Source organism: Glycine soja, chromosome 8 (genome assembly GCF_004193775.1).
Source record: "Glycine soja cultivar W05 chromosome 8, ASM419377v2, whole genome shotgun sequence".
NCBI classification, from domain to species: Eukaryota; Viridiplantae; Streptophyta; class Magnoliopsida; order Fabales; family Fabaceae; genus Glycine; species Glycine soja.
In genome coordinates this window covers 45287157-45313074 of record NC_041009.1, presented here as the reverse complement: position 1 = coordinate 45313074, position 25918 = coordinate 45287157, and the positions used below count along the sequence as shown (strand labels likewise).

At 33.2% G+C, this 25918-nt stretch overlaps 1 protein-coding gene across 1 annotated transcript; it reads left to right on the top strand.

Annotated features, from left to right (window-relative positions):
- Positions 1-213: 213 nt before the first annotated feature.
- On the top strand, positions 214-3864 carry LOC114423563. The gene is made up of 3 exons (XM_028390375.1): positions 214-351; positions 481-1909; positions 3359-3864. Exons 2-3 carry the CDS (start codon positions 582-584, stop codon positions 3606-3608), a joined length of 1578 nt encoding a protein of 525 aa, XP_028246176.1. The 5' UTR covers positions 214-351; positions 481-581; the 3' UTR covers positions 3609-3864.
- Positions 3865-25918: the final 22054 nt, after the last annotated feature.

Here is a 25918-nt window from a genome sequence, read left to right as displayed (position 1 = left end):
AAAAAAAATCAGCATACAGAGGTATAGCAGTGGAGAACAACGACAAAAACGGGCCCCACATGACGACCGGTAACCTGATGCAGCTGTAACGCATCATGGCGGTTCGCATGCAATACAGTGGGACCACTACCGTAGCAACCGGTCAACACCTACTGATATTTTTCTCCCTCTTCACACACATTTTCCCTTTGCCCTATATATACCACACCCTTCCCCGTTTACCCCTTTCGATATAAACCGAAGCCGCAACCCTCGCGCTTCCGCCGCCACACTCGTCGGAGCACACTCGCCGGAAAACACTCCCCGGCAAAAAAAGAAAACCTCAAAGACTAACCCGAGTCGTTATAGTGGGTGAGTTCATTACTTGGTCATTCTCAGATCCGTTTTTGGTGGAGATTACAATCATCGCGGTGAATTTCACACGTTAGCATACTTTCTCTGTCTCGTTTGCCAATGAATCTGTTGCTTTTTATTTTGTAGGTTGGAGTGAACGAAAAGAAACAAAGGCAATACAAAAAGGGCAAACACGAATACACGGTTTTCATTCTTTCACCACTCTTGTTTCCTTTTACGACGTCGTTATGGAACTCAAGTTTATGCAGTTTTCGCAACACGTTCTTCCTCATTCCCCTTCTTCATCTCAAACCCTCGCTTCTGCACTCTCTTCCCCTTCATCGTCCAAAACGCGAACCCTAGTGTGTCGTTTCGTGAATCGCTCGAGCCTCTTTCCGACCACCACCCGCCTTCTTCGGAGAACCAAATCGTTTGAGCACCACGCGCTTTTCACGCGCAGGGGGAGTTTGAGAAGGGCTTGCAGCGCTAGCTTGGAGCCTTTCTCCGACGAAGAGTTCGCGAAGAAGATTGAAGATCTCGCACTCAAGTTTCAGCTCTCTGATGAAAATACCAACGCGAACGATTTGGATTCGGAGGATTTTCAGGAGATTTCTCTGTCGTCGTTGAATTTCGCTGAGGAGTTCGAGCCGCCGGAGGAGATTTTTCCGGCAAACATCGAACGGAAAGCGAACAGCGTTGAGCTTCCGTTTTCGCTGAGGATAATCAAGAAGAAGCTGCAGTGGAAGGAAGGGTTCAGAGAGGCAGGGGAATCCGCGTATTGCTCTGTCAAGAAAGCGTTCTCTTCCATGGTTTTTATCATCAGGGAGCTTCACAGTTTCACTATGCAGATGAGGGAGTTTTTGTTCTACGAAGATCTGCAAGGGATTCTCGAAAGGGTGCAGAACGAAATGCACGCGTCCTTCGTGTGGCTGTTCCAGCAAGTTTTCTCTCACACTCCGACTCTGATGGTGTATGTGATGATTCTCCTAGCGAATTTTACGGTTCACTCAATGGGGAACAACGCCGCCATCGCCGCCGTGGCTCCGCCGCCGGTAACATCAGTCGTGGAGGCTCACGACCAAAGGGGTCATATTCAGAGTCATAACATTGATTCCTCTTCCATCAAGACGTTCTCTGTTTCGAACGGTAAAAACACAGCCTACGTCGGTGGAGGAAATGGCGGCGGCGGGAAGGTCCGTCCGGCGGGGAATGGAACCGATGGGGACGGCCGGTTCGACAGGTCGCGACACGGTACGGTATTCTCCGACGGCGGTGCTTCGTCGCAGGTATATAAAACAGGGGATAAAACAGAGTCAGTGTCAGGGCAAGAGGAGGAGGAAGAGTTGAATCTGTGGAACGCGATGGTGGAAGAGGCTTCGAGAATGGAGGGTTTGGATCGCGATGTTATGAAACGGTTCGTTTCGCCGGTGATGGCGAGAATTGAATCCGATGACTATGCAGAGTATCTGAGAACAGAGCTTGTGTACCAAACTGGGTTGTCTCAAGACCCCAGCAACACTCTCCTCCTTGTCAACTATGCCCAGTTCCTCTACCTCGTTGTTCACGATTTTGACAGGTTCGTGAATATTAAGCATCCTTAACTTTTATATATATAGATATATATATATATATATATATATATATATATATATATATATATATATTATTAACGTTAAATTTCAGTTTTTGCTATGTTTATTTTACTTTTATTGATTGATAATACATATTATTTATAAGACTCAATATATTATTTTTAGATTATTTTTTTTCTAATTAATAAGAGAGTTTTTTGTATTATGATATTTTTGAAATATCATTCATTATATTAATTATTTTTTTAAAATTTTGATGAATCAGATATTTAAGTCTTATAATCAGGAATGAAAGAAATGGAAGTAGTAGTATTTTCTTAGTATATAAAAGTTATGTGTTAAGTAAGATTGGATCAAGTGATAGTAATAAATGATTTTAAATTCTCTTATTCAGGGTGAGTTTTGGTGTTAAAAGTGTTGAATTGCCTCACGAAAAATAGATGTTTTCTATAGAAAAAAATCACTTTTAACTTAGCTTTTGATCACTTTTTTGTATACAGATTGTTATTTCATGACTATTCAAATGATTTCTTCATATACTTACCTAACAAAATGATTTATTGATTAACAGAGTATCATTAATACATTTTTAACACTTATTATATTATTGCTTGAAATTATTAAAAATGAAAATTTAGTGTAAAATTAAGAGAGAATAAAAAAATAAGAAGTGAGATCTAAAAGATTTTTAATCAGTGATTTTCAATAAATTAAATTTCTAAATAAAAATATAAATAGTGTCTTAAAAATAACGTGTAACTAATATTTCTCGTTATAAAGTGACTAATGTAAATTTAGTCGTAATTCGTAATTATTTGGTTAAAATATACTACTACCGTAGTATTTTACTTCCTGTTCCTTGTGGTTAAAATGAATGTTAATTACTGAGATGAGAAAAAAAAAATGTGTTTTTAACTTTTGTTGTGCGTCTAATAAGATGTATTGGAATTGTGTTTGGTAACTTTTTCGAAGATATCACTCTGGATTGCGCGAGCATATTCTTCTGGGAAGATGGATTTCTGGGAAGATGGATTTTATTTTAATTTTATTTTTGGCTTGGATGATATTACCATAAATCCATAATGAAGAAAAAGATAAAAAAAGATATCGCTTTTTTGTCCAATTGAATATTGATAGTTGAGTCTGTGGTGTAGTTTAACTACACCACTGGTTCATGAGCAAGATCTATCGTCTCCAGCACGTGATATCCACGTGCATGACGAGGATGATCCAACACGTAACCTAGTTGACTTTGACTTTTCCGCATATACGTACCAGGAGGAAAGTTACTAAGTAAGGCACATAAAAAAGAGATCTTTTTTAACTAATTGAATCTTGTAGTTGTAGCTTGCGATTTCAAGTTAATGAACATGTGATAGTTAGTTGGTTGTGTAATTGACAATTTGGTTTGTGGTTTGAACTTTTGAACACAGAGCGGAAGAGTTGTTCAAGAGAGCGATAGAGGTGGAGCCACCAGACGCAGAGGCATATAATAAATACGCCAAGTTTCTATGGAAAGTGAAGAACGATTTGTGGGCTGCAGAAGAAACCTATTTGGAGGCTATTTCAGCTGATCCTGATAACGCATTCTATGCTGCTGACTATGCTCATTTTTTATGGAACACTGGTGGTGAAGACACATGCTTCCCTTTATCCTCCCCAGACAACTCCAAAGAAGTTTAATCAACAAAAACAAAATCAAATTGTAGAAAAAATATAGAGAAGAAAAGAAAAGAAAAGAAGAAAATTTTGTAGCTTATATTTTTTTTTTCATGTTACATTTTTTCATTGGGGTGGATGAGATGAAGAGCCACGAAGGGGGATTGGGAATGTAATCAATATGATTATTGTATCACTTTTGTAATTATAAGTGTACATATAAGTCTTAAAATGGCTTCTTCTTAGTTTAATGGGCACATGCATGTTCATCTTAGAGTGAGTCTTGAATTAGCTATGATTAGTTACAATAATTATAATAAAACTATATGTGAGTCATGAATGAATAGTATTATTGGGAGTTGAGGTGAGAAGCGAAGAAAGAATGCGCATTGCTTGGCAAGTTGGCAATAAACGGGAGTGTGAATGTGGAAATGGACCAAAGACTTTTGGTCATGAGTCAATATGACGACGGGTTAAGGAAGCAGGATCAGGATTTGCTTTTGCACATATTATTAGTTTTATTACCATCCTTATTTTCTTCTTCTTTCTTTCTTTCCATATTAGAATCACATGGTAATATGTAATTTTATCTTTATTGTGAATATCATGCCTTCTTATGCTTTATGAAAAATTTAAAATGCTTTATGAATTGGCGACTTGGGGGCTAGTGGCTTATTATTCACGTGGGATTTAAATAATTTATTCTGTAGTTCTGTTTCCTATATTTATTGAAATGATCTCATTTGCTTATGTAAGCAGTTTTGTTGGATTCTCGACACTGGTCAGTGGTTACGGTCTTTTCCTGCCCCAGAGAATCACTAATGATGAAGAGAAAGAAAGCATATGGCTGGAAAACAAAGGAAAGCATATTTTTGAGGTTCAGAAAATAATTGTTATTGTTTAATTATTTTCATTTTGTTGTGATTTCCTTTTCCTTCTTCCAATTCAAGTTTCAGAAAGGAGTATATGGTAATATGGTATCAATAGTGGAATCGATTTATTCCTTTTCTACTTTTCTATTATTAGAAAAAACAATAAAGAAGGCTAATGCAGAAAAAATGGCAAGACAGCTTAAAAGAAGAAAAGATGATAACATAATCGAACAATATTATTCATTGCTGATTTATGTTCTTTTACAAATTTTTGTTTTCTAATAGACTCAATAAATATATTATGGTTTGCAAGCTATAGGATAATACTGAAATAGGGTCGTAACTCGTAAGTCTTAATTATAATCAATGGTGCAAAGAAAAGTGGACTGTACCTTATAAATGCAATCATATATCTATAATGGAATCTAAGAAAAATGTTTTGATAGAAATTCACTCAGAAAAATGTTTAGACACTACTGAAGAATCTTAGATACGTACAAATATACAGTAATGTACAATATATATATATATATATATATATATATATATATATATTTACAGAATGTACAATGTTCAATTAAGAAAATGAATATTCTCACATAAATAATTCATATAATAAGGTTATATATGTAAAAAAAATACTTGCCTATTTGTAAATAAATATTGAGTAAATGATTTTTTTTAATATTTGCAAGAATGAGAAATAACACTCAGGCCTGGAAAGAAGGAGAAAAGGTTTGTGCCAGGGATACGTGCACGATGCACTCAAGTCAGGAAGCATGGAGAAAAGACCATAGGTTTGAAATAGATGAGTAATCATATATAACAAAATTAATATTTAAGTGGTATGGAATTAAGAATGAGAAATTCTCAAGTCACTTTTATTTTTGAAAAGCTATTTTACAAAAATTGTAAATTTTCTCTTTGAGCACACTTTAAGTTGTCAAGGTAGTTTATTGTTTTTTTGTGCATTAGGCGACTTTGCTTTCAACCATATTGAAAGAAAAAAGGGGATGAAACAAAAGAACACTAAAAGTAGATGAATAATTGATGGATCTAGCATTCATATGATGCACATTAAATTGTAGGGATGAGTTTTCTACTATTAGGTGTTATTAGGTTCAGACTAGTGTTCACCACCCATATGTCTCCATCCACTGCCCCATCACTCTTGCATCTAAATTCGCCACTTGTCCATATGTCATACCTTCTTCTTCTTCTTCTCGTTAAAATCAAAGAAGAGCAAACCAATGAATTTGTTTTTAATTCTTAGTATTATTCACTCATTTATTCTGCTTGTGTACATAAAAATAGATCCAGTATATGAATAGAAATGGAAAAGAGAAAGACCAATTAAAGTGCAGGATAAATATATAAATACATGGCAAGATGGGGTCAAGAACAGGTAGAAAAAAAATCATGGATTTGATCTTCTTATTAAAAAAAAACTAACAATTAGTATTGTAGATAAAATAAACACGACTACAAGAGAAAATTGAAAATTCAAGTCAGGACAGAATATTTGTGAATTAATCCCAAGTTAATACCAACCATCAGTGCCAGATCAACCCTTGACCTTACTGCCGGATTGCACCAGTAGTTTTAAAATATTACATGTAGATGTAATGAATGTCATATTTTACTCCCTCTAATATATTTGAACGCTTCGTTCCTAATTTGACTTTTTTGAAATAATAATTATCAATTTTATTTCTTAAATTTTGATTGTTCCCTCTAACCTAGGTCGTAATTTCACCACTGCCATTCATATATTCTCATTTATTTCAAACTACCATATATATATATATATATATATATATATATATATTACATGATAAATTAAACTTTTTTTTAATAATAGCTACCGTAAATGTTAGATTATTTAATTTATTATAATTTTTTATTGATTAATTTTATATTACACTAAAAGTTCATAGATATTAACCTTTTGAGTAATATAACATCTTAAAAATTTATTTTCCTTACTTATGAAGAAAATATTAAATAAAATAGCAGATTTATTTAATGTCTTGAGAATATAAATCCTACTAAATATTTACCAAATAAAGAAAGTAGGAGAATTAGTAGAAATGAATTATCAAGGAGGATTTATAATTATTCTAAACAGTTCAACTAAAACTAATCTCACAGAGCAGTTTGGATTTTAATGTTATTGAAGACAAAAATACATTTTTTTCCTAAGCTAGTGGTTTTCTTATAAGTATAATATATTTTCCAATCAAACTAGTTATAAGTAATTACTTAAGCTATTTAAATTAATTTATAGATTGCTTTCTTATTTATTTATTCAATTTTTGATTGAGTAATGGGATGATTCATTTTGATTCGGAGTAATAGTTACGCCAAATCCCATCTTAAATGACAATATCACATTAATTATTGAATTGCAAGTAATGTTTTTTTAAAGATCATTCTTTATTATTATCATGATATACTTGACCAGCGAAATCTGAATTGTAGATATTCTTGAAAGGTGAAAAAAGATAGCCACACAAGATTAAACCAATAGGATCCCCCACTTTTAGGAGATAGCCGATGAAGATGAGAGTATATCTGTATGTCATATATAATGTACTAGAATTAAATATAAAAAAAACAAGTTAGTTTAAATAAGTAATTTTTATGATTTTTTTTCTTTTATTTAACCATCTTAACATTAATGTGTTGTCAATTTAATATTTGAAATGAATGTTGCATGTGTTTATATTTTATTTTAATTTTACACAGTTATGAATAATTTGAACATAATCTTAACATATGATAAAATTTATTATTTTAGTTATTGATTTTAATAATTGACTATCATACCATTATTATTCAATTAAAGATATAAAAGATTTAAATAAACAGATGAAAGAGTAAGTGGAAGCACAAATACATATTATTTGCTAACACAAGGTTACAAGATGGAGTCTTAAAGATGACAAACTTTTAATTAGACCGTCTAATACTACTCATGAATGTGTAAAAAGTAAGGTATATATATAGCAAGGCACTGGTGAAACAAACGATCATGAAAAAAACAAAACTATTATTCATCACTTGTGTATCAACGCAGAGTGTTCGAGGATTTCAATGAATGGGAGATATAGATTGATGGTGATATAAATAATAAAGATTAAGAGTGAGGGAGAGTAGATAAAAAGATACTTTTTTTGCAATTTAGAAGAATTAGTGACTAAATAAATGTATAACTTAACTCTCAAATTTGATCAACACACTCATGATGGCTGCATTATGGCAAAAAAAAAAAGGATACATTGTTCAAAAAATTATAATGTCACAAACTTCTTATGGATACAGATTACTGAACAATTGTCACAAACGTTTGCTTACATATTTGTGCATGAAAATTTTGTGATTACAATAGCTAATGTGCCTAGCATTCATGAGTTATGTTTGCAACTAACAGCATTTCTGTTGTCATTTTTTCATACTTAACTAACAACAAGATGTATTTTGTCCTTCAAAATTGCATATGCAATGCTGCTTGCCCATGAAACTTCAATATCTATACATGTGCTCTTTACACTACTCTTATGGTAGACTTCATAACGAAGATCAAGAAAAAAGACTAGCTTTTATATATTAAGTTAGCAATACCATCCCTAAAAATGAAGTTAGCAATACCATAAGAAGGAATTGTAAAACAAGTGAGTGCACAAAAATAATTCTGATTACATGTCAATTCTATGTTTTATCATTAGTTATATTGTTGTAAATGAAAACTATCAATTACTAACTCTATCCCTACTTCAATTACATTCATGTACCACAACATTAGTCCAACTAGAAAAGCACTATATATTTCATCCACCAACAACTACTGTAGCCCCACTTCACTCTTCCTTACATTTTATCACACAACCTCTAACCAAAATAAATAGTTATCATAAGAAAGTTCAAACATGAACAAACAAACACACTTTTTAGTTAATTTCAGGATAAGAAGGGCAAGTGACGACTACATGGAGACAGATACACAAGCTTTTAATTCTGCATGACACATTAGAAACCTCTTGAGGAGGATTCTGGGGAAGTTAAAACTGTGTTGACCAGCATGATAATGCAGACAAGAGAGCAAAATTGGTGGAATTTTAACAAACATACAAACTGCATGTCATACAATTTCCTACGCACTACAAAAAGAACAATTTAAGCCATAATTCACATGATAACATAGTAACTTACCTATATTTGTTCAAGATAGATAGAAATAAAATAACATGAAAGCAAAGCTAAGAGAAACATTATACCTCCCTCATGTTACTGCCGAATTTTTAAGAAGTGGTAATTCATATTTCTAATACACAGACTCCTACCATTTACTACCTTTGTTGCAAGGTAGATGATAGAATTTACTGACAAATGTATCATCATCACACTTATCATATACTTGGGAAATCAACAACGCATGAACACACTACCTGTTAGTATCTAGTAAAATATGAGAATTAAGTTTTATAATAGGAGTACGAGATAGTGGTGTGAGATTTATTAAACTCGGATTCTTCAATTGGAATGCCTAACTTTTATAGTCTGATTCTTCCAAGATTTTAATAAATTGACATCAAACCTTTTGGTCATGTCTCTTGTCTTCAAATCATAAGCAGCACGGGGCACTAACATGATTGTTAAAGTAATATACGTCTGAATGCAACAACATAATCGTATTCTGCGGCTTAAACAATTCTTAAGCTATAACCGGACACAATCTTTATTTATAGAAAGAAGAAAATAAAGTAAAATCCATAAATGCATAATCTAAGAATATTCTAAAACAATAGAACACAACCTATAAATATCCGGACAAAGCTTCTAGCAAGCTTCTAAAACAAAACTCAATAATCGATATTAAAATAACATCTACCTACTTGATCCCTCATTGTTTTTGTGGTTGAACTTGTTCTTCTTATATTCAAGGATCTGTTGTGCAATAAGATCCAACTCATTCTGGGGATGGAAACTATTAAAATTTCTATATTCATCCATTTGAGGAGATGAATCATGTAAGTTGAACTGCTGCATATGTTGTGCTCGTTGCATTTGGTGTGGCTGCACTGCAAAATTTGGAGGAGGTGGAACCAAATTATGTTGATCAATATGGGGAGTATGTGACTGCACTGCAAAATCTGGAGGAGTTGGAACCCAGTTATCTTGATCAACAAGAGGAGTATGTGGTGCAAAATTTGGAGGTGGTGAAACCCAGTTAAGTTGATCAATATGAGCACTACGTGGTTGCCCCGCAAAATTTGGAGGAGCAGGAGGAACCCAAGTATGTTGATCAATACGGGGAGTATGTGACTGCGCTATAAAATTTGGAGTTGGTGGAACCCAATTATGTTGATGAATACTGGGAGTATGTGGCTGCACTATAAAATTTGGAGTTGGTGGAACCCAATTAGGTTGATCAATGTGGGGAGTATGTGGCTGCACCGCAAAATTTGTAGGAAGTGGAACCCAGTTATGTTTATCAATATGGGAAGTATCAGTCATATGAATGTCTTCTAAAGTTATGTCATGGATGCTTCTTCTCTTCCTCTCTTTCATTGGGGTATTCTTGCGTTTGAAGTATTTTTGGGCATGACTGGCAACTTGTTTTAGAGTTTTTGATGGAACGTATTTCTCTGAAATCTGTTTCCATCCTTTCTCTTTCATTATCTCAAGCCCAAAGAGGAATGACTTATGTTCTTCTATTGTCCAATGTTCGTATTTCTTGTGATGGGATGAGTCACCGGACAACATGACATGATTGGACTCCATATTCTGCGGCAGCAAGGGGTGCGGGTGGCTGCTCGGCAATGTCTCCTCAGATGGAACCAGGTGAGGAGCAGGATCCGGAGCAGTGGCAGAAGAATGAACCATATGAGAAGTAGGAAGAGGAGGAGGATCAAGAACCTCATCGGCGGGAAGAATCTCATCCGCTGGAGGGGACGAATCTTGAGCGGCAAAATCGTTAAAGAAGTCATCAAAGACTGGCGCATCATTCTCCTTCAGCAACTCTTGCATCTCCTCCTCATTAAAGTAATAATCAGACATTCTTTTCTTCCTTTTTTCTCTCTGATTTCTATTAGTGATCACTGAATACTCAGTGAGTTAGGGCTGTTTCCCTTGTATAGAGGGTAAAAGATAGCATCAAATTTTTCAAAATTACCGCCAAATGTTAGTTAGTTAGTTACTTAAAGATTGATTCATTGTAATCCTTATGATAGATTTTGTCTTTGATCAGACTTAACAAATTGGAATTCGAATGTATATATTAAACTATCTATAAGGATATCTTATTAACTAATTTTGCAATTCTTTTTTATCTTTTTAAATATATTTTTTCAACTTGTTAATAGTGTACCAAAATATAATTTTTGTTTAAATTCATTAAGTTAAATAATTTTGGGACGGAACTAGGATAGAGAAATTAAAAAAAAAGAAGTAAAATTAGTAGGTTAATGAAAAAAATTTAAAATGTTACCATAATCATATTGATTGTATTCCCAATCCCCATTCGTGGCTCTTCATCTCATCCACCCCAATGAAAAAATGTAACATGAAAAAAAAAAATATAAGCTACAAAATTTTATTGTTTTCTTTTCTTCTCTATATTTTTCCTACAATTTGATTTTGTTTTTGTTGATTAAACTTCTTTGGAGTTGTCTGGGGAGGATAAAGGGAAGCATGTGTCTTCACCACCAGTGTTCCATAAAGAGTGAGCATGGTATCGTCGTGGTAAGATAAAAGTGATACAATATATAATATGAATTACAAAAGTGATACAATAATCATACTAAGACTTATATGTACACTTATATATGCCCATTATATATTGTAATACAGACCCAAATTGACAACCTTTTCAATTTATAATTTTATTTCAAAAATTCCTTAAAAATTTGAGAAAAAAATGTCCGTGTGAATTTTTGTGATAAAAAATATTTAGATAATAAAGTCTTAATAAATGTTCATTTTTAAAATAAATGAAAATTTAAATTTTATCTTTATATATTTTGTCTAAGGTAAATTTTTAGTAAAAAAAATAAAATTATGACAGTGGAAGTTGACTTTGATTCGGCATGCAAATATGCAAATATGTTAAATTTGTGTGTCATTGTATGAATCTATTTACTGCTAAAATTACTACTCCCTTATAATTTACAGTAATGTTGAAGGCTAACACTCAGCACCACATTTACATTGTTACAAACAAAACAAATAAATTTTGTATAGGATTATTGATCAAGTTCAATTATTAAAGTGTAAATATTTTATCTTAGGATTTACTTAAACTCACATTATAGTTAACTTATTTTAGGATTTACACAAAGAGAAATAGATAACACCCATTTTTACAAAATTGCCGGCAAATTGACAGTTAATAGTTACGTAAAGATATGAAGAAATTTTAATTTATAAATACTTACTAAAAGAGTTTGAGTGAGTTAGAATAGCCGGAATAAAAAAAATTGGGATGTATATGTACGTACTAAGCTATCAAGAATAAAATCAATACGGATATATTATTAACTAAATTTGCATTTCGTTTTATTTATTTTTTATCTTTTTAAATTGAAATGAACTGAATTTTATTTACCATTATAAATAGGTATTTTCAATTTTTTGATAGTGTGCCAAAATTTAAATTTAATAAGGTTACTAGGTTTTTGGACAAATTGGAATATTGAAAAATAAATAAAGTAAAATTAGTAGTTTAATTAATGATAAAAACCCAAAATGTTATTGTTCAATATGATAGTATCAAATTTATAATATAACACTGACTTAAGGAGTTTTTTTTTTTTAATAAATAGACCCAAAGAATTAACATGGTATGGTGATTTTTTAAATTTATAATTTTTTTGAGGTTTAAATATGTTTGAAATATCTAATAAATGATCAAAATTTGTTTTGTATTCTTAAAAAACAAAAAAAAAATTGCATTGGATTCTTGGGTTATTAAATTTTTTTTGTTATGAGTGTTTATCATCCTTGGACTCACTTTTTTCTTTTGAATGAAAAGAGCAAGATACAACCCGAAAAAATTTAAAAAATCTATAAAAAAATAAAAATAAAATCACAAACAAATTTCTATCTTTTAAATCATCTACAACCAACCAGCTAACAACAAAAAAATCAGTGGGAGGCCGAAGAATCATCCTATCCAATAAAAATAGGAAGGCACAGAGTGTCCTTGCAAAAAGTTAACATTCTTTTCTAACCAAATTTGAAAACCTTTCCATCAAACCTAACCAGCAAACTCCTTACCAAACCAAAGCAGTGGGGGCCAAAAGCCTTGAATGATACTTGCATGATCAGAACTAGAGTCCTAATATTTTCAGAATTTTACTAATAAGGTTATGATCCTTTCTTATGATTGTTAATGAATATTCTTAATCAATGCTTACAAGATTAGATACAATTTATGGTGTTTATATATATATATATATATATATATATATATATATTAATGGGGATGTAACACCTTCTTCCACTTGTTATATTAATAGGGCAATTGATTGCTAATGAAGATGTTCAAAACACAGATCTTTAATACATTCCTAACTGAGAGTTCAGCATAATTGTAGAAACATAGCCGAACCCGTTTTGTGCATCCAAAGATGCAATCTGCCAAATAAACCTATACGCTAATTTTATGCATAATAGGTTTGCACTATGTTCATAGGCAAGTATCCAGAAAAGAAATCAACACAGGTTTAAAGAAAAAATATGTATTGCAGTAAAAGGTAATATAAAATTTTCATAAACAAAAGGATAGCGTAATGGTATAATTTAACTCTCATATTAGATCAACGCACTCATGATGGCTGCATTATCGCACAAAAAAAAACAGGATACATTGTTCAAAAAATTATAAAGTCACAAACTTCTTATGAATACAGATTACTGAACAAATGTCACAAACGTTTGCTTCCATATTTGTGCATGAAAATTTTGTGATTACAACAGCGAATGTGCCTAGCATTCATGAGTTATGTTTGCACCTAACAGCATTTCCGTTGTCATTTCTTCATACTTAACCAACAAGAAGATGTATTTTTCCTTCAAAATTGCATATGCAATGTTGTTGGCCCATGAAACTTCAATATCTATGCCTGTGTTCTTTACACTGTAAAAAGAATTACGAGCGTACCTCCAGCCATTGCAAATTGAACGGGAAGCGGCGCACACACGAACCTGAAAGACAATTTTGTTCTTCCAGACCCTTACTCACTCTGAATAGATGATGTATTTTTTCTGAATAGAGAAGTGAGTTTGGTGATACAAAACTGAGAGCACCCCATCCTATTTATAGAGTCTGTCCATCACAGAGCTCTCAACTTGTTATCAGAACGTGAGATAGGAAGTTATCAGACGTGAGATAAGAAGTTATCAGTATGTGAGATAAATGATGGGTACGTGATTTGTTACTGAAGGTGGTTGCAAATATATTTGCAAAGATATGAGATGAATGTGGATGGAAAATGGACCAGATTCAAAATAACTAAATGTTTCAAAATAATAAAATAAAAAAAGGAACGTGGGACGTGAATGCAACGTGGGATTCCAACATTCTCCCACTTGGTCCATTTAACTCAACATCAACCATAACAAGAAACATAATATATGAGTCATGACGATAGGTCCTCTGATGATGAGTAGTATCTTCCATGTATCACAATATATCGAGTCTCTCAACACTAGCTCTCAACTTAATGAATAAACCATATGTTTATTCTATATCTAAACCGAATGATTTTTCTCGAAATAAATAAATATGTGCAAAAAATGATATGAGAAAATATCTAACTGAATAAGAGTTTCATTGAAAATAACAAATGTACGTACAATGAAATTACATAATGGAACCAAGTCCCATTCGTACTACATGATCCTTAAAATTCTTTGGTGGCATGCCTTTAGTTAAAGGATCAATAATCATTAACTCAGTGTTGACGTGTTCAATGACCACTTTCTTTTCTTTAACACGTTCTCTTATGGCTAAGTACTTGATGTCAATGTGTTTACTTCGACTTCCACTTTTGTTGTTTTTAGCCATAAACACTGCAGCAAAGTTGTCACAATACAACTTTAATGGCCTAGAAATAGAGTCCACAACTCTAAGGCCAGATATGAAACTTTTCAACCATACACCATGCGAGGTAGCCTCAAAACAAGAAACAAACTCAGCCTCCATAGTGGAAGTAGCAGTCAAGGTTTGTTTGGCACTTCTCCAAGATACAACTCCACTGGCTAACATAAAAATATAACCAGATGTTGATCTTCATGAATCAACGCAACCAGCAAAGTCTGAGTCGGAGTAGCCAATCACTTCTAGACAATCAGTTTGTCTGTACATGAGCATGTAATCCTTTGTTCCTTGAAGATATCTCATCACTTTCTTTGCAGCTTTCCAGTGGTCAATACCTGGATTACTTTGATATCTTCCCAAAACTCCAACAGCGAATGCAATATCAGGTCTAGTGCAAACCTGAGCATACATAAGGCTTCCAACTGCTGAAGCATATGGAATATTTTTCATGTGTTCCCGCTCAAAATCATTTTTGGGACATTGACTCAAAGCAAGTTTGTCACCCTTCACAATGGGAGCTACACTTGGTGAACAATCTTTCATATTAAATCTCTCTAAAACTTTGTTGATATAGGTTTCTTGAGACAAACCTAAAATGCCTCGAGATCTTTCTCTATGGATCTTTATGCCTATGACATAAGATGCCTCTCCCATATCCTTCATATCAAAGTTCTTTGAGAGAAATTGTTTCACCTCATATAGCATACCCTTATCATTAGTCGCAAGCAGAATGTCATCTACGTATAATACAAGGAAACAAATCTTACTCCCACTGACCTTCTGGTATATACAGTGATCCATGACATTCTCTTCAAAGCTAAATGAAGAAATGACCTCATGAAATTTTAAATACCATTGGTGGGAGACTTGTTTCAATCCATAGATGGACTTATTAAGCTTGCAGACTAAGTGCTCACCAACACTAGATAAGAATCCCTCAGGTTGTTTCATGTAAACCTCTTCTTCTAGATCACCATTCAGGAACGCTGTTTTTACATCCATTTGATGCAACTCAAGATCAAAATGAGCTACTAATGCCAAAATTACTCGAAGAAAGTCTTTCTTAGATACAGGGGAAAAGGTCTCTCTGTAATCGATTCCTTCTCTTTGAGTGAATCCTTTAGCAACAAGTCTTGCCTTATGTCTCTCAATGTTGCCTTCTGAGTCTTTCTTTGTTTTGAAGACCCATCTACATCCGATGGCTTTTACACCAACAGGCAACTCAACGAGATCCCAAACTTGGTTAGATGCCATAGAATTCATCTCATCCCTCATAGCATTATACCACAAATTTAATTCCTTAGAACTCATGGCTTGTGAAAACGTCTCAGGATCATTTTCGGCTCCAATGTTGTAGTCTGATTCTTGTAGGTACACTACATAATCACTAGGAATTGTTGTCTTTTTTACTCTAGTAGATCTTCTTAATGTTGTTTGGTCATCTTGCTGAGGAACTTGTTCAACTGGTTCTTCACCAGTTTGTTCAATATCATCATGTTGTTCCTCACAAACAACTTGATCTACATGATCACTTTCAACAGCTTGTGAAACTTCAATCACTGGTTGTCTAACACCCATTTTAACTTGAGGGGTGAGAATGACTACCAACCTATTACTTGTCCCAGAAGGTTCAGCTTCATAGTGATCCCTTTCAGAAGAAATATTCTGAAATTGATCACTCCCATTGATAAAGTCATTTTCAAGAAACTTTGCATTCCTTGATTCCACAATCCTAGTGTTGTGGGATGGACAATAGAACATATACCCTTTAGACCTTTCAGCATATCCAATGAAATACCCAGTAATAGTCTTAGGGTCTAGTTTCTTCTCTTGTGGATTATAAATTCTTACTTCAGACGGGCATCCCCAAACTCGTATATGTCGCAAACTTGGTTGAAACTCGGTTTAATATATACGCAGTCGTCTTAAGAGCATCAATCCACAAAAATTGAGGAAGCTTTACATTACTCCTCATGCTTCTCACCATGTCTAATAAGGTTCGATTTCTTCGTTCTGCCACACCATTCTGATCCGGAGAACTAGGCATAGTGTATTGGGCAACAATCTCATGTTCTTGAAGAAATTTCGCAAAAGAACCTGGTGCTTGTCCATCCTCTGTGTATCTACCATAGTACTCCCCACCTCTATCTGATCTCACGATCTTAATTTGTTTTCCACATTGTTTCTTAACTTCAGCCTTAAAAACTTTAAAGGCATCTAAAGCTTCATTCTTAGAATGAAGTAAGTAGAGATACATATATCGTGAATAATCATCTATAAAGGTTATGAAGTATTTCGGACTATTTGCATCCATGTCTGGACAACATATGTCTGTATGTATGATTTCTAATAAATTAGAACTCCTCTTTGCACCCTTTTTAGACTTGTTAGTTTGCTTACCCTTAATGCAATCTACACAAGTCTCAAAATCAGCGAAATCCAAAGTACTAAGTACTCCTTCATTTACTAATCGCTTGATTCTTTCAATAGAGATATGTCATAATCTCCGGTGCCACAACATAGAGGATTCTTCATTCACAATACATCGTTTTAACCCAACAGAAACGTGCATAGAAGTAGCGTCATTTTGCAATTCAATCGAATAAAGACTATCAACCAATTGACCACAACCAATAATTTCATATTTATTTAGTAAATTAAAACCAAAGTCTGTAAAATTAAAATAAAATCTCAAAGGTGCAAGTTTAGAAACAGAAATTAAGTTTTTACAGAAACTAGGAACATAAAAAACTTTCTCTAAATGTAATTTAAAGCCACTACTTAAAACTAAGACGCACGTTCCAATGGCCTCTACATGCGAGCTCATCCTACTCCCTGAGTAGATGCACTGCTCACTTCCCACTGGCTTCCTTAGGCTTTCCATACCCTGCAAGGTATTAGAAACATTGATTGTAGAACCAGAGTCAATCCACCATGTATTATGATTCACATTAATCATATTAAATTCATAACAAACGAAAGTCAATGGTGTACCTTTCTTCTCAAACCAACTTTTAAATTTGGGGCAGTCCTTCTTCATGTGTCTTTTCTTTTTACAGAAGAAACACTTTGACTCCTTTTTAATTGTTGGTTGAGTCGGAATCTTTCCTTTATTGGTGCCTATAGACTTCTTCCTATCCTTTCTAGAAGTAGAAGTAGTCAAATTTACCTTCTCACCCTCTTCCATTATCAATCTCTCCTCTTCTTGAACACACATGGTCATCAATTCATTAATAGACCATTTATCCTTATGTGTGTTGTAGGAGATTTAGAAGGGTGTATATTGTTGAGGTAGGGTGCACAAAATGAAATGTACCAGGAAGGACTCAGACATGGTAACTTCCAGGGTTTTCAACTGAGCCACTATGTCCCTTAAGCGCATGATATGTTCACGCACACCTCTCGTTCTAGTAAGCTTAATGGAAGAGAATTGCATAATGAGTGTGCTAGCAAGCGACTTCTCAGAGGTCGTAAACTGTTCATCAATGGCTTTCAACAGATCGTTGACCTTATCATGCTGGTCAACTGAACCCCGGATACTAGCGGATATGTTGGTTTTTATGAACATAACGAAGAGACGATTAGATCTCTCCCACTTTTCATAAAGATCAACAGCATCAGGTTCGCTAGTTTCAGTAATAGCCGGTGGCTCATCCTTCCTTATAGCATAGTCAATATCCATCCAGCCCAAATGAAGGAGAACTCTTTCCTTCCAAACCTTATAATTATCACCTTTCAAAATGGGAAGGTCACAAGAAATATTCATAGATTGTGAAACTGCAAACAAACACACATGCTCATTAAGAAAATTTGAGACTAAACAAATGTCATGTTTTGCCAATGCAAATCATGTCTCAATATATGAATCTAGTGACACAAAACTTGCCTGTGGGCTAAAGTCCTACTCAATTAGATTCATCATGCAACTTTATGATAAAACTATTAAATCATGTTCTTTTCCTTAATTCCTGTGGGTAAATTAAGAAATATAATTTAATATTTTATCCTAATTAATCATACAAATATAACAAAATTCCTGTGGGTAGATTTCATCACATTACATATGATTAATCACAATTAATATTTCTAATGTGATTATAAATTTAGCATATAATTTTACTCAATTAAAGATGTTGTGGTTATTCTCTAATTTAATAAAATTATATTAATCACTTAACATTCAAAAATAATCATTGCATAAACATACTTAATAATGCAAATGTGCTCAATATTGAATCATAAAAATTACATGTATACCAATAACATTGCACGTATATTCATTCAACATGTAATAAACTTTAAAGGATTAAATCCAATGCATACTAGTATTTAACATAATATTACATGTTCAACATAACTTAAGAGACACACAATTTTAAGCAGTTTGTGGTTCGAAACCAGCCCAAAATGTTTTCGCGTTCCTTTTAATTAATTAAAAAACGAAAACAAGGAAGAAAAAGCTTTCACTAAGATTCAAACCCATAACAGAGAGGTAATATACATCACATCTACCACTGGACCAGCTCGTGCTTTGTGTAATATTGTTAATTTAAAATGTACATTAACAATTCCAAGACAGTAAACAAAACCCGCAAGACTTCGTCTTCAACCTCCAGCGGGGGTAAAAAAAAATTATTACCTCAATTTCGAAAAACCCACATCATTATATGCATTTTAGACACCCAAAAATACGTTTTAAATCATAGAAAAATTAGAAAACTCATATCATTCCTAATTTTGATGTTATTTTGAATTAAGGAGGCTTAAAACATAACACCCATATACTCAAAAAATAAACTCCGCATAGGAACGACCGAATAAGCAAGACAGAGGTACATATAGGCTCTGATACCAAATGTAAAAATATACATATACTGATCTAAACATGCAAATAAATTTAAATAGCATATTTAGATCAAACAACGGAAATTAAAAAGAATTACGAGCGTACCTCCAGCCATTGCAAATTGAACGGGAAGCGGCGCACACATGAACCTGAAAGACAGTTTTGTTCTTCCAGACCCTTACTCACTCTGAATAGATGGTGTATTTTTTCTGAATAGAGAAGTGAGTTTGGTGATACAAAACTGAGAGCACCCCATCCTATTTATAGAGTCTGTCCATCACAGAGCTCTCAACTTGTTATCAGAACGTGAGAGATAGGAAGTTATCAGACGTGAGATAAGAAGTTATCAGTACGTGAGATAAATGATGGGTACGTGATGATTTGTTACTCAAGGTGGTTGCAAATATATTTGCAAAGATATGGGATGAATGTAGATGAAAAATGGATCAGATTCAAAATAAGTAAATGTTCCAAAATAATAAAATAAAAAAAGGAACGTGGGACGTGAATGCAATGTGGGATTCCAACATACACTACTTTCATGGTAGACTTCATAACGAAAATCAAGAACTCTCTTTATGGTTTCACCATCAACACACAAAATCGAAAACCCCTAAGCCACATATGTATAAGGGTCATGGGTTATGCAGACTTCACAAATAAAACTCCAAAATAAAACTCCAAAGTGAAATTTTGTAAATTTTAGATTTTAAAATATTTAAATAGTATCACAGCTCTTGTCTTCACTTCAAGGGTGTTGTGAGCTACATTTTCATTTTTGACGAATTTTGCAGCTCCTTTTAAGATATGAAGGATGACATATGATCCTCCAAGAAATCTCCATCAACCACACTTTGCATTCCTCTTTTCGATTTCCCTTCCCCATGTTCCAAATATAGTTCTTTGAATTTATTAGAATTTACATTCGAAAAAAAAAACATATTTTAATTTTATGAAAATGAAAAAATTACTCATAATTTTACAAAGACCTAATCCAAATATTTCTATGAAAATAAAAAACATTTCAACCTAGAAAAAAAGACTAGCTTCTATATATTAAGTTAGCATACCATCCCTAAAGATGAAGTTAGCAATACCATAAAAAAGGAATTGCAAAAATAATTCTGATTACATGTCAATATTATATTATGTGTTATCATTAGTCATCTCGTTGTACACATCCAGCTAAAAGTGCACCAAAAACTGCTATTAGGGTCGTTAGTGAATGAAAACTAGCAATAACTAACTCTAGCCCTACTTCAATTACATTCATGTACCACATAGTCCGGTTAGAAAAACATTAAGTGTAACCTTTTTTTCCAGCAACATCAACTCATTCTCAATTCTAATTGTCATATCAAAACAACCAATCAAACAACATTCTCGATCAGATGCACCAGATTATGTTACAACAAAGTCAATTAGGCCACCACCAGGCAACCTCCATTTCAAAGGACTAATCCAATCATATGATTTGCTGCAGTGCTGCCTCATATTCAGTCTTGTGCTCATCTTCTTTGGAGTTGCACCCTCGTCATTTTCCTAGGAATAAAGCCAAGAAACCCCTCCTTTGACATCCCAAGTACAAACAAATGCGGTGTAACTTCACCCACCTTGTAAACATCACCAACCCCAACAGGTAAGATTTTATGTGAGATATGAGTTTTTTGACATCTAGCTTTATTCTCATGATCATATCATAACAGTCCATTCAGCCCTTTACCCAGAGGAGAAGGGAGGGCAGGTTGGAGTCCTTCACTTCATATCCATCCAGCTTGTTGTTTTTTTGACTGAGGATCTTGGTGTGAGCCTTGAAGGAACAGGTTTAAGTACAATAGTACAATGTAAGAGGAGGAACCTTTAAAGTGAGAGTGAGTGTGGGATTCTTCCACTTGCCTGGTTGCATAGCAGATGCCAGGAGATGACTGCTCCACCAAGTGTCTTAGTAGATAGGAAGTGCATCACAAAGAGATGGAAAGTGAAGGGGTAGAATGTTTTACTTGTTTAATGTTTTTTTATGTTTTGAATTCTTATACAGCTATACCAGTGTGTAGAAGAAATTCTGAAAACTAGCTGATACACCAAAGTCAGTATGGTAAAAGAGGAAAAAATAGTAAGTTAGTCTAAAGTAATTATTATAAAACTCAGCAATCTAATTGTACATGTAACTTATTTATTATTGGACTACAGTGTAATTAAGTTTTAGTCAGTGAAATTGTAGATGAAGATAGAGAACATGTTTTGTTTTACTGGATTACTGTCTAACGTGGTATTGTGACATATTTCCACTTGAGCATTTTGCATTTTTTCCGCTTTTCCAGTTCAAACACGAACAAACAAACACACTTTTTAGTTAATATCAGAATAAGAATGGCAAGTGACGACTACAACATGATACACAAGCTTTTTAATTCAGCATGGCACATTAGAAACCTCTTGAGCATTCTGGGAAAGTTAAAACTGCCTTGATCAGCATGAGAGTGCAGACAATACAGGAGAGCAAAATTGGTGGAGTTTTAACAAACATACAAGCTGCATATCATACAATTCTCATGACATTTATATTCTGAACGAAAACTTTTGGTCATGTCTCTTGGCTTCAAATAATAAGCAGCACGGCGCACTAACATGATTGTTAAAATAATAGACCTCTGAATGCAACAATGAAACCGTATTCTGCAGCTTAAACAATTCTTAAGCTATAACCTGACACAATCTTTATATAAAGAAAGAGTAAAGTAAAGTAAAATCCATAAATGCATAATCTAAGAATATTCTAAAACAATAGAACACAACCTATAGATATCTGGACAAAGCTTCTAGCAAGCTTCTAAAACAAAACTCAATAATCGATATTAAAATAACATCTATCTACTTGGTCCCTCATTGTTTTTGTGGTTGAACTTGTTCTTCTTATATTCAAGGATCTGTTGTGCAATAAGATCCAACTCATTCTGGGGATGGCCACTATTAAAATTTCTATATTCATCCATTTGAGGAGATGAACTATGTAAGTTGAACTGCTGCATATGTTGTGCTCGTTGCATTTCATGTGGCTGCACTGCAAAATCTGGAGGAGTTGGAACCCAGTTATCTTGATCAATAAGGGAAGTATGTGGTGCAAAATTTGGAGGTGATGGAACCCAGTTATGTTGATCAATATGAGGAGTAGGTGGCTGCACTGCAAAATTTGGAGGTGATGGAACCAAGTTATGTTGATCAATATGAGGAGTAGGAGGCTGCACTGCAAAATTTGGAGGTGATGGAACCCAGTTATGTTGATCAATATGAGGAGTAGGTGGCTGCACTGCAAGATTTGAAGGAGGTGAAACCCAATTATCTTGATCAACATGAGGAGTACGTGGTTGCACTGCAAAATTTGGAGGAGGAGGAGGAACCCAATTATGTTGATGAGTGCTGAGAGTATGTGGCTGCACCATAAAATTTGGAGTTGATGGAACCCAATTATGTTGATCAATGCGGATTATATCCATGTCATCTAAAGTTGTGTCATGGATGCTTCTTCTCTTCCTCTCTTTCGATGGGGTATTCTTGCGTTTGATGTATTTTTGAGCATGGCTGGCAACTTGACTTGCAGTTTTTGATGGAACATATTTCTCTGAAATCTGTTTCCATCCTTTCTCTTTCATTATCTCAAGCCCAAAGAGGAATGACTTATGTTCTTCTATTGTCCAATGTTCGTATTTCTTGTGATGGGATGAGTCACCGGACAACATGACATGATTGGACTCCATATTCTGCGGCAGCAAGTGGTGCGGGTGGCTGCTCGGCAATGTCTCCTCAGATGGAACCAAGTGAGGAGCAGGATCCGGAGCAGTGGCAGAAGAATGAACCATATGAGAAGTAGGAACAAGAAGAGGATCAAGAACCTCATCGGCGGGAAGAATCTCATCCGCTGGAGGGGACGAATCTTGAGCGGCAAAATCGTTAAAGAAGTCATCAGAGACTGGCGCATCATTCTCCTTCAGCAACTCTTGTATCTCCTCCTCATCAAAGTAATAATCAGACATTCTTTTCTTTCTTTTTCCTCTCTGATTTCTATCGGTGATCACTGAATGCTGAGTGAGTTAGGGCTGTTTCCCTTGTATAGAGGGTAAAAGATAGCATCAAATTTTTCAAAATTACCGCCAAATGTTAGTTAGTTAGTTACTTAAAGATTGATTCATTGTAATCCTTATGATAGATTTTGTCTTTGTAAACTTGCGCGCCCAAATCATATCATTATTAAAACAGTTTTAGAGACTTATCATCAAATATAAAAGAGAGATATATTATAGCTGTATTATAGTTAGTTACTTAAGGATTATTTGCATTTGGTTTCTATCTTTTTAAATATATCTTTGTGTACCAAAATATAATTTTTGTTAGTTAAATCATTTTGGGACGGAACTAGGATAGAGAAATAAAAAAAAGTAAAATTAGTAGGTTAATGAAAAAAATTTAAAATGTTACAATAATCATATTGATTATATTCCGAATATATTCCCAATCCCCCTTTTGCCTCTTCATCTCATCCACCCCAATGAAAAAATGTAACATGAAAAAAAAAAATATAAGCTACAAAATTTTATTCTTTTCTTTTCTTCTCTATATTTTTTCTATAATTTGATTTTGTTTTTTGTTGATTAAACTTCTTTGGAGTTGTCTGGGGAGGATAAAGGGAAGCATGTGTCTTCACCACCAGTGTTCCATAAAGAGTGAGCATGGTATCGTCGTGGTAAGATAAAAGTGATACAATATATAATATGAATTACAAAAGTGATACAATAATCATACTAAGACTTATATGTACACTTATATATGCCCATTATATATTGTAATACAGACCCAAAATGACAACCTTTTCAATTTATAATTTTATTTCAAAAATTCCTTAAAAATTTGAGAAAAAAATGTCCGTGTGAATTTTTGTGATAAAAAATATTTAGATAATAAAGTCTTAATAAATGTTCATTTTTAAAATAAATGAATATTTAAATTTTATCTTTATATATTTTGTCTAAGGTAAATTTTTAGTAAAAAAAATAAAATTATGACAGTGGAAGTTGACTTTGATTCAGCATGCAAATATGCAAATATGTTAAATTTGTGTGTCATTGTATGAATCTATTTACTGCTAAAATTACTACTCCCTTATAATTTACAGTAATGTTGAAGGCTAACACTCAGCACCACATTTACATTGTTACAAACAAAACAAATAAATTTTGTATAGGATTATTGATCAAGTTCAATTATTAAAGTGTAAATATTTTATCTTAGGATTTACTTAAACTCACATTATAGTTAACTTATTTTAGGATTTACACAAAGAGAAATAGATAACACCCATTTTTACAAAATTGCCGGCAAATTGACAGTTAATAGTTACGTAAAGATATGAAGAAATTTTAATTTATAAATACTTACTAAAAGAGTTTGAGTGAGTTAGAATAGCCGGAATAAAAAAAATTGGGATGTATATGTACGTACTAAGCTATCAAGAATAAAATCAATACGGATATATTATTAACTAAATTTGCATTTCGTTTTCTTTATTTTTTATCTTTTTAAATTGAAATGAACTGAATTTTATTTACCATTATAAATAGGTATTTTCAATTTTTTGATAGTGTGCCAAAATTTAAATTTAATAAGGTTACTAGGTTTTTGGACAAATTGGAATATTGAAAAATAAATAAAGTAAAATTAGTAGTTTAATTAATGGGAAAAACTCAAAATGTTATTGTTCAATAGGATAGAATCAAATTTATAATATAACACTGACTTAAGGAGTTTTTTTTTAATAAATAGACCCAAAGAATTAACATGGTATCATGATTTTTTAACTTTATAATTTTTTTTTAGGTTTAAATATGTTTGAAACATCTAATAAATGATCAAAATTTGTTTTGTATTCTTAAAAAACAAAAAGAAATTGCATTGGATTCTTGGAATATTAATTTTTTTTGTTATGAGTGTTTATCATCCTTGGACTCACTTTTTTCTTTTGAATGAAAAGAGCAAAATACAACCAGAAAAAATTAAAAAAATCTATAAAAAATAAAAATAAAATCACAACCAAATTTCTATCTTTTAAACCATCTACAAACAATCAGCTAACAACAAAAAATCATTGGGAGGCCGAAGAACCATCCTATCCAATAGGAATAGGAAGGCACATAGTGCCCAAGTTAACATCCTTTTCTAACCAAAATTTGAAAACCTTTCCATTAAACCTAACCAGCAAACTCCTTACCAAAGCAGTGGGAGCCAAAAGCCTTGAATGATACTTGCATGATCAGAACTAGAGTCCTAATATTTTCAGAATTTTACTAATAAGGTTATGATCCTTTCTTATGATTGTTAATGAATATTCTTAATCAATGCTTACAAGATTAGATACAATTTATGGTGTTTATATATATATTAATGGGGATGTAACACCTTCTTCCACTTGTTATATTAATAGGGCAATTGATTGCTAATGAAGATGTTCAAAACACAGATCTTT

Coding starts and splice junctions, on each gene's coding strand:
- LOC114423563 (XM_028390375.1), top strand. CDS start 582: ATGGAACTCAAGTTTATGCAGTTTTCGCAACACGTTCTTCCTCATTCC. Junction 1,910..3,358: donor GTTGTTCACGATTTTGACAG/GTTCGTGAATAT, acceptor TTTTGAACACAG/AGCGGAAGAGTTGTTCAAGA.